General features: G+C 31.9%; 1 protein-coding gene and 1 long non-coding RNA gene across 2 annotated transcripts; one reads left to right on the top strand and one right to left on the bottom strand.

Moving 5' to 3' along the window:
- Nucleotides 1-250: 250 nt before the first annotated feature.
- LOC149958381 (uncharacterized) lies at nucleotides 251-703 on the bottom strand. The gene is made up of 3 exons (XR_016478464.1): nucleotides 620-703; nucleotides 495-547; nucleotides 251-335 (listed from the first exon to the last, which is right to left on the bottom strand). It is a non-coding gene; the product is annotated as an uncharacterized LOC149958381 (long non-coding RNA).
- Nucleotides 704-4,454: 3,751 nt separating this feature from the next.
- LOC149958380 (uncharacterized) lies at nucleotides 4,455-7,683 on the top strand. The gene is made up of 4 exons (XM_090164943.1): nucleotides 4,455-4,881; nucleotides 4,938-7,110; nucleotides 7,189-7,285; nucleotides 7,345-7,683. Exon 2 carries the CDS (start codon nucleotides 5,745-5,747, stop codon nucleotides 6,300-6,302), a length of 558 nt encoding a protein of 185 aa, XP_090021069.1. The 5' UTR covers nucleotides 4,455-4,881; nucleotides 4,938-5,744; the 3' UTR covers nucleotides 6,303-7,110; nucleotides 7,189-7,285; nucleotides 7,345-7,683.
- Nucleotides 7,684-9,620: the final 1,937 nt, after the last annotated feature.

The following is a 9,620-nucleotide window of genomic DNA, read 5'->3' as shown; positions in this document are numbered from 1 at the left end:
CTTTTATTCTTGCCGCTAAGCAACGTTTCGTTTGTCCTACCTAACCCATTTGACATATACATTTCAAAAATTATATTCCACTATTTTCTAGTTTTGTGGACTTATCCTTTCTAGTGGGGAAATAATTCACAATCTTGTTTATAGGTTTGAATATTGGTTTTATGTCGTTTTTTTGCAGACATGGGCAATTTTTTCCATAAGGTTGCTGTACGGTAGAATGATTTCCCACCATATGATTTCAACGTCGTCGACGAAATCAAGTTCATTTAGAGCGTCCCAAAAGAATTTTTTTTTAAACTTGAGCATTCCTTGTAAGTTCCTTCACCAGAGAAATCCTTAGCATTTAGGTCAATGTAATAAAAGATATTAGTTTTTTAAATTCTATATTATTTTAAAATAAATTTCTAATAAAGTATGGAAAATGGATAAATTCAAGCATAAAAAAGATAAATATAGAAATAAGTTTTTATGGTAATTAAGAATAACTATTTTACCTTCTGACCCAAAAAATATGTTTGGGTCATACCCATCGGGTACTCGGGTCCAGCTAAAAATAAAAGAAAAAATGTACGATTAAATCTTACAAGATATTTTTAACAAAATTCAATTCAACTCTTACCTTGTAAAAAAAATTCAGAAGACATTTAATTTTAATTTTTGGTGATACTTGTTGCTATACTAAGAATCGTATTATGAATCGTATTTATACATAAGCACCATACAGCTTCGATAGTTAAGAAACAGTTTTAATTAAAAGATAATTGTGGATAATCCATCTTCAAAATAGGAGTCATCCAAAGTTTAGAAATGATTGTTTGTTTTATAGTTCTGCATAAACAACAAAATTTCTATTATCATTTATTTCTCATTGATAATAAATTTCCGAGCCGATTATAATCACGTATCGTAGATTTACATAAATATATTCGATGCTTACTGGTTTTTACCGTTTTTTCTTTCAAATAATGAAAATAAAAAAAGCTCTCGACTAGCTGATTCCAAATGGGTATACGAGAACGTTCAATTACATTCCAATATACAAATATATATACTTGACGTTCAATACGTTTAAATATATTTCCAAAATGAAAATATAGGTAGTAAAATACTACAAAAACCTCTGACTCGACGTTCCATACGTTAAAATATATTTCAATACGCAAATATAGGTGGGAAAATGTTACAAAACACCTTAACTTGGCGTTCTATACGTTAAAACACTTTCGATACGCAAATAAAGGTAGAAAGATACTATTTAAACATCTAAACTATACTTTAAATCAGATAAAATATATTTCAGATATGCAAATAAATAGAAAAATACTACAAAATACAATTCCGATATTCAAATATTTAAAAATGCTTAATTAATGTACTAAATTACGTTTAAAATAACCTTTTGTAACAATTCCAATATATAAATTTAGGTAAAAAATTATGATAAAAACCACTTGCCTACATTTTAAATACGGTAAATTAAAAAGTACTAAGTTACGTTTAAAAGAACCTTTTGTAACAATTTCAATATGTAAATATAGGTATAAAAATACTATAAAAACAACTGACCTATATTTTAAATACGGTAAAATAAAATTCTTATACACAAATATAGTCGGAAAGATACTATAAAAACACAAAAATGAAAATAAAATAAAATTTGTGTGGATAAGATTTGTAAATATAATTTTGAAACTAATAATTTTCACGCTTTATTTAAGTCAAGCAATTACATTTTTAAAAATGAAAAACGTTAAACAAACAATTTTTTAAATATTGTAAATATTTTTTGACAAAGAAATTAAGAAAAATATCTTTTATTTTCTACAATAGTTACCTTTTATTACTATAAATATTCCAATATTAAATGGGAACCGCGTATGCGTAACAATTTCAATATGTAAATATAGGTATAAAAATACGATAAAAACCACTTACCTATATTTTAAATACAATTCTTAAACAGAAATATAGTCGGAAAGATACTATAATATATTTCAGATATGCAAATACATAGAAAAATACTACAAAACATTTAAACTCTACATATTTAAAAATACTTAATTACTGTACTATGTTACGATAAAAACCACTTACCGATATTTTAAATACGGTAAATTAAAAATACTTAATTATTGTACTAAGTTACGTATAAAAGAACCTTTACATATCGGAAATGTATTTTATCAAATTTAAAAAGGGATTTAAGTAGTATTTTTCGACCTATATTTGTATATTCGAAATATATTTTAACGTATTAAAAGCAGAATTCATTTTCTGACAAGTTTTACCCATAATACATACACCATCTAATCTGGAATCTTATGTTTAACAATTGGATGATCGCGTAAACCCTTTCGTACACACGAAAACATGACGTGGAAGACTCACCGTATTTGGGAATGGAAGGACTAGATTTTAAGGTTTTTATACGGTAAGTCTACGGTTTTCTAACTTTGGTATCAGCGGCCAATGTACCAGTCAAAACATTCGTTATCGTCAATAACACTCTAGACACTCGTATCATTGATTTTGATATTCGTCAGTTTTCAACAGATTATAGGTCTTATAAAATATATAAAATATGATACACAGAATTGCCTTTTTTTAACTTAAAATGAAATATTTTTATTCGTAATTAGCAACATGGTTCAAAATCGGATTAGCTATCGGAATCTGGAATGTGATTAATGTTTTGGTTCAACACGGACTGGGCCATTTTTTTAATTTATTAAAGGGTTGAGATCAGGGTCGTCTTCGACTCGCTTGATTTTTTGGTCTTCAATGGTGCGTTCGCGTCCAATGAGCGTTTCTTTTTTGATTTTTGGAGAATTGTTGAAGAGGTAGGGTTAAGGGAACCGGAGAAGGTCGTTATTGGTAGGGAGATCTCGGACGTTTTAGATAGGGGCGATGGTAGATCGGTGGCTTTTGTTTTTTTTAGTGGGCTAGACGATGGTGGTGGATATGTTATACCCAGCAATATCGTCATCCTCCTGAGACACGGTCGAGTCTTTGTTGCAGATTTTTTCAACCTTGAATGACACAATTTAAATTTATTATTTCCCTAACAATACATATTAATATACATCTAAGAATCGATATTTACTTAACATAGTGGAACGCCAGATCTAGTTTTTTCCTCCAATTCTCCAGAACTGCATTAAAACAAACGTGTAAGTCGATAAAGTTTCATTCAACGTTTTGAACATACTTCACCCAAAATTTCGTTGGATGCGATCTTTTTACAATTGCGTCAAGAACTCCGAACGTAATTTTCTCGATTACTGGGTGAATAGCGTAAAATGCATATAGCTACATTTACGTCTACGGGGTGCTGCATTGTCTGCTCTCATTTTTTAACTTACTACTGGAGAGGAACGAAGTTCTATATTTTTTCCCTTCTAAAACTGTCTTTATATAGGGTACTACTCCGCAATAGGTCTGTAAATTAAAAGTACTTCTAAATTTTATTTCTTAATCCTGATTTTTCGAATATAACATGTCGACATGGATTTAGCAAAACAAAACCCTTCACTGATAATAGATTTTATTTTTAGAGATAACTCAAATACCGTCAATATAAGTTTTATATACGTTCAAGTACCATATAAGTGTACTCTTTAAATACTTGAGATAAGCGGAGATAAAGAAACAAGTTGCTCATGAACACAATATGTTGATATGCGAAAAAAACAAATCGTCGCGAGAAATATCATAAATACATTAACTTTTCAACGATTTTACCCCCATTTCACCCCTAAAACCTTTTGTAACAATTCCAATATGTAAATATAGGTATAAAATACGATAAAAACAACTTGACTATATTTTAAATACGGTAAAATACAATTCTTATACACAAATTATAATAAAATGAAATTTGTGTGGATAAGATTTTTAAATATCATTTTGAAACTAACAATTTTCACGCTTTATTTAAGTCAAGCAATTACATTTTTTAAAATGAAAGAAGTTAAGCAATATAAAATTTTTTAAATATTGTAAATATTTTTAGACAATAAAGAAATGTTTTAATTAAAATATCTTTTATTACTATAAATATTCCAATATTAAATGGGAACCACGTATGCGTAACAATTTAAATATAGGTATTAAAATACGTTAAAATACAATTTTGATTCAATAATATATTTTAGATATGAAAAGACTACAAAAACAACACTCTTTCTAGTTTTCTGCTCTCTTCCAACTATATCTGTTTTTATATCTTAAACTTTATTTCTCAGTACAATTTCTCTTTGACTAGCTTCATCTAGCTTAAATTTCCACTCTTCAATCTAGAACCATTCACCCCTGGACCCGGTACTCAATGTTATAACGCCGTTTTAGTTTTCTCCACGTGGCAGCACCATCAAGCGGAGTAAAACGGGGAAATTGGTCCTCAGTTGCTCGTTTTCCCCACCCCCCTTTTCTTGGCTGCGAGCGTTTCGTGCTCCTCGCAAATCGTTGACGCGCTCTCTCTTCGTCAAGTTCGTCGCTTTCGTGCCCTGACCGCTTGATTTTTCACGCGGTGCGCCGGTGATTGAGCCTGCCTCCGGTTTTGCCGACGAAGTTTGGATTTTTTCTACCGCGCGCCGTCAAGTCCTCCTAAGGGTTAAGCCTAAGCCACCTCAATATGCCTGCAATTCGGTGTTCTTATGGATCGTGCAAGAATGATTTTTCAAGTTTCCGAGTCTAGTTTTAGAAAAAACAAAATGTGAAAACTGGGTAAACGCTTGGGGTCGGCTCGATTTTACAATAAAAGAAGTAGGCGGTAAATACACAAACAATCGACTTAAACGATTTTATGTTTGTTCCTCGCACTTCGTTGGTGGAAATGGACCCTCAAAGTGTCATCCAGACCCTATACCTAATTTAAAATTAGTAAGTACAAATACGAATTTGTTTTTGCAGTATTTATATTGTTGAATCCACAATAGGTTATTAAAATAAGAGGAATTAGAAAGGATATAGCCGAAATAGCAGTTGCCCAGATACCAGCTTCTGAAACTTTTGATGCGGTACAGAATTTGTTGGCATCTGAAAACCACTTTAAAGAATCACCTGAAAAGCCGAGACGCCCATCTGAAAATTTTGAACTATTTAGAAGATGAAGTTGATAGTCATATTCAAAAGCCTATCTCTGAAAGTGATTTCAAATGCCATATAGATCAAATAATTAACGATCCACAAGAAAGCATTTATGCTATCAGATTTAGAACAGAAAACGGTTTGCCCTCCAAATAGGGTTAAAATAAAATCTCCTACTAAGTTGGAATTAATTAATTTAGGATTAGATGCGACCTTTGTAGTTTTAAAAATCGCAATAGACAATGCATTTTGTACTACTGTAACGGTTTTAGATTCCCCCCTGGATGAAAGTCACGGAACTGAATCAAATTATACCCAAAAGCATAAGAGGATGTGAAGAATTAAATAAAATCCTATTTAAAGTCGATAAATGGAAAATTTGTTCTGGAAATTGTGACGTTCATCTGAAGAATGAATACCTCTTTAAAATAAGGAAAACAGGTTACATTTGTCAATTTACGAAGGGAGTTAAATTGCGCCCTAATTATTTATCCAAAAACTAAATTAAGGAGCCTACGTTGCCAGCACTGCAAATTATTTCGCTATTCACTTCGAAAGTTTTTTGTTTATAGTAAAAAATCAAATGCCCAAATAGCTCTGTAAATAAATCAAAATTAAAGTAAAAATCATTACATAAAAAGGACCTGATAACGAAAATGAAGGCTGCTATGAAAATTGAAACCAAATTAAGAAGAAAAATGATGTCCATTGAAGGAAAACTTCACGAATACATTAAAAAGGAAGCAGTCAAATTAGACAAACCCACAAGTACTGCTTTCGAAGAAATTTTAAGGAATGAAATCAATGAAGAGACCAACTCGTTTACAAAGCGGTTCTTACTTGAGCAAATTAAAATGTTAGATAAAAAACCAACAGCACGCAAATGGGACCCCAACATTATAAAATGGTGTATGTACATGAAAACTAAATCTCCTGCGGCTTATAAAGCATTGAGAGATTCTGGTGCTTTAATTTTACCCCATCAAAGGACACTTTTTCATTATGCATCACACGTGATAAATCATCCTGGATTAACTAATGAAGCTCTCGCTACTTTTAAGAAACAGTTTGATTTAGTTGTCAAAGAAGAACACCATCGATATATTTGCTTAGGCATCGATGAAATGAAGATAAAAGAAGAATTAGCTCAAAACAACTCTGGTGAAATTGTAGGTTTTGTCAACCTTGATGAGTCATTGGACAGAATGAGATAAGTTGAAGAAAATATTAATTCGGATAATGATGTTTTAGACTTACCCTCTCATGTACTTCAAATAATGATGCGCGGCATAACAACGAACTTAAAATTCCCTTTAGCGTTTTTTCCAACACATTCTCTGACAGCAGATTCCTTGAATAGGGTAATATTTTCAGCGGTTGAACGCTTGGAGGGTATTGGTTGTCGAGTCTTGGCAGTTGTTGGGGACGGTGCTTCTACCAATAGGAAATTTTACAAAATGAATGGTGGTACGTATTATTCAGTTGACAACAAATATGCCAGGGATGAGAGGCGGTCCATATTTTTCATTTTTGATGTACCTCATGTCATAGAAACTACTCGAAACTGTTTTGCGAAGAGTGGATTACCAAAAATTAAAAGAAACATGATAAAAATGTGTCTCCTTAAAAGGAGAAGCTACCCCCTAGGAAGCTTTTCAAAAATGGAAAAGAAATACGGGATCATCTTGTTACTGTATATGAAACTGATTGTAAAACATTATTAGAAAACTACCCAAGCTAAAGTTTGATCATATCTATTTAAATTCGTTTACTGCAATGAGAGTGAACCTTGCCACCCAAGTTTTAAGCGAAAGTGTAGCGTTAGCAATGGAGGAGATAGTAGGAGAACGTGCAAGTGACACTGTGAAATTCATCCATTATATGAATAAGTTTTTAGATATAATGAATATTGGAAATCTCGACGAAGGAAAACGTAAAAATAATCCTAATATGGAGCCATTTTCTGACCCTAATGACATAAGATTACAGGCACGCTATAATATTCTTAAGTAGCGTTATAAGGTTTGAACTTTATTGTAATTAATAATTTTTTGTTATTAGTGGATTGCGAATTAATTTCTCTAATATTTAAATGACTAGGAGAGAGATGCTATTGAGCGAGAGGGTTATTTTTCTAATGCAGAAAGGAAAATGATGACGCTTAGTACCGAAACTTTGGAGGGCTTAAGAGCTTCAAGTAATTAAACCATATTCAAAACAATACTTATAATTTAATAAATATTTATTTTTCTTTAGGCAAGTCAATCGTGGGAGTTATATTTATGCTAAATAAAGGTGCCAAATTCATATTAACAAATCATTTAAATCAAGATTATGTTGAGCAACATTTTAGCAAAATTAGAAGTATTAATGGCAGCATTGATAACCCCACTGTGAAAAGTTACGGTGATGCAAATGGAAAAACTCAGATTCTAAGAGAATGGGTTAGAGCGTTATCAAAAGGTAAAAGCGGAAGTTTAAATCTCTCACCCTCATCCCGAAGGTTATTGTCCTCTAAATCTCCCTTAAAAGGAAAATATTCACTCTCACTTAAATGTAACCCAACTCCATTGAACCGTGGTTTTAATATGCCACCAAAAATTTTAAAATGTACTTTCATTTAATTTTTAATAAAAGTTTTACAATTTGTACTGTATTGAAAGGAAACTAGTTGTACACATTATCACAAGATAATTCTCAATAATACTGTTACCAGTTAATTGTGATAAAGCTGTTATCACAATTAACTAGGTATTTTTAAAGTCCTTTAAAAATTTACGCAACCTTTTTTCTTTAGCAAGCTTTTTTGTGGCAATTTGGTGCTTTTGCATTAGAAATGTTTGCAAACCATTGGCATGAATATTAAGGAATATATTAACTAACTTTTTGAGAGTTAGTTTTACATTTAGACCTAAACCTCGGCAGATATCAGCCCACTTAATTTCTGTTAGAGAATTGTTTACAATTTCTTCCGCAACTACTTTTTTATTAGGGAAATGCCTTTTTTTGGGATTAAAATGTTTATGCGAAATAGAAAGTAAAAATGTAAAAAGTGTAACAGATCTGAACTTATATTTCCTAGTTTTCCTCTGCTTTTCTTCGAAGTCCAGTTTCCGTGTTCAGTTTGATTCTGACAAACGGATAAATTTGCTTTTAAAGCAAGCTTTTGAGGTAGAGGTAGTTTTTTGGATAAAGAATTAATAACAAACCCTCCAACATAATGGACAGCTTCAATATCGTAATATTCAAGTAGCTCCTCCGTAGCTTCCATTGATTCTACAGCTACTCGCTCCAAAATAAATCCAAACAAATTCCTCAAATATGCGTGGGCACAGTATCGGCAATCGAGTTCCGGAACAGCATTTGGTAAAACATTCTAAAAATAATAAATTAAAATGATTTTTTAGTTTGTATAATAAAATTGTACTATGATAGTTATATTACAAAAATGCTTTGCATAACATCAGCATGCAGATAATCTCTTCGTAATTATCTCTAGTGAGATTTGTCATAAGAGAGAACGCAGTTATCAGTTTTTCCTTGATGTTCAGAAACCCTTCTATATCATTTGTCAAAGCTAGGTGTTTTTAATTCCTCATCTATAACACCCTCATGCACACTCCTTAGTGAATTTAGGGTATTTTTCACTAGGTCTTCGAATGTTAATAAGTAATAATAAATATTATGTATACATACCTTCAACACTTTCCCAAAACGTGTTAGATGGAATTTCAATACACGCACAACTAACGGACGGAGAAAGAACGCGAAATATTCTGCCGAATGCCGAAGAGCTTAGCGGTAAAACGCCGCACGATAGGAGAGGGAAGTGAATACGTTTCGTCAGTTCTCGTTTTTACTGAGGACCAATATTTCCGCTTATTGCCAGTGGTGGCGTTGGACTAGCGGAGGCTAAGTGACAGCCGCGTCGCCTATCTAGTACCGGGTCCAGGGGTTATTGGTTCTAGCTTTAATATGCTTTTCCATTTCTTCCAAATGCTTTCTTATTTCTTCCACATCTAACCACGTCACATTATACTCGCTTCTTCAAATGTATTGAAATCCATATTGTTATAAGTCAAATGGGTATACGAATACGTTAAATTAATTTCCGATATACAAATATATACTCTTTACGTTCAATACGTTTAAATAGGTTTCCAAAATGTAAATATATGTAGTAAAATACTACAAAAACCTCTGACTCTACGTTCAATACGTTAAAATAGAGTTCAATACGCAAATATAGGTGGAAATATACTACATAAACACACACACATACTATTATTATTATTTAATTTTTGGAAATACACAACATCCACCAATTACTTCGCAATATGACAAACTGGCTGCTTCCTTTGTCCCTAACATATCACAATTTAAACACAAAAATAGGTGTGGTAACGCTTTTAATACACCTGGTGGAATTCTTAGTCAGAATTCTCTTAGATTGCTACCAGTTCTTAGAGATGTGCAAATACCATTTTTTGGGGATCGAATCGAATATTTTTGTCAAAGCACGGCAAATACCA

This window comes from Leiobunum rupestre, chromosome 2, assembly GCF_980474605.1.
Source record: "Leiobunum rupestre chromosome 2, qqLeiRupe1.1.hap1, whole genome shotgun sequence".
Taxonomy (NCBI): Eukaryota; Metazoa; Arthropoda; class Arachnida; order Opiliones; family Sclerosomatidae; genus Leiobunum; species Leiobunum rupestre.
This window is presented reverse-complemented; position numbering and strand designations above follow the sequence as displayed.

Bases quoted from the DNA above. Each gene is read 5' to 3' on its own strand.
- LOC149958380 (XM_090164943.1), top strand. From the start codon at position 5,745: ATGAAGGCTGCTATGAAAATTGAAACCAAATTAAGAAGAAAAATGATG.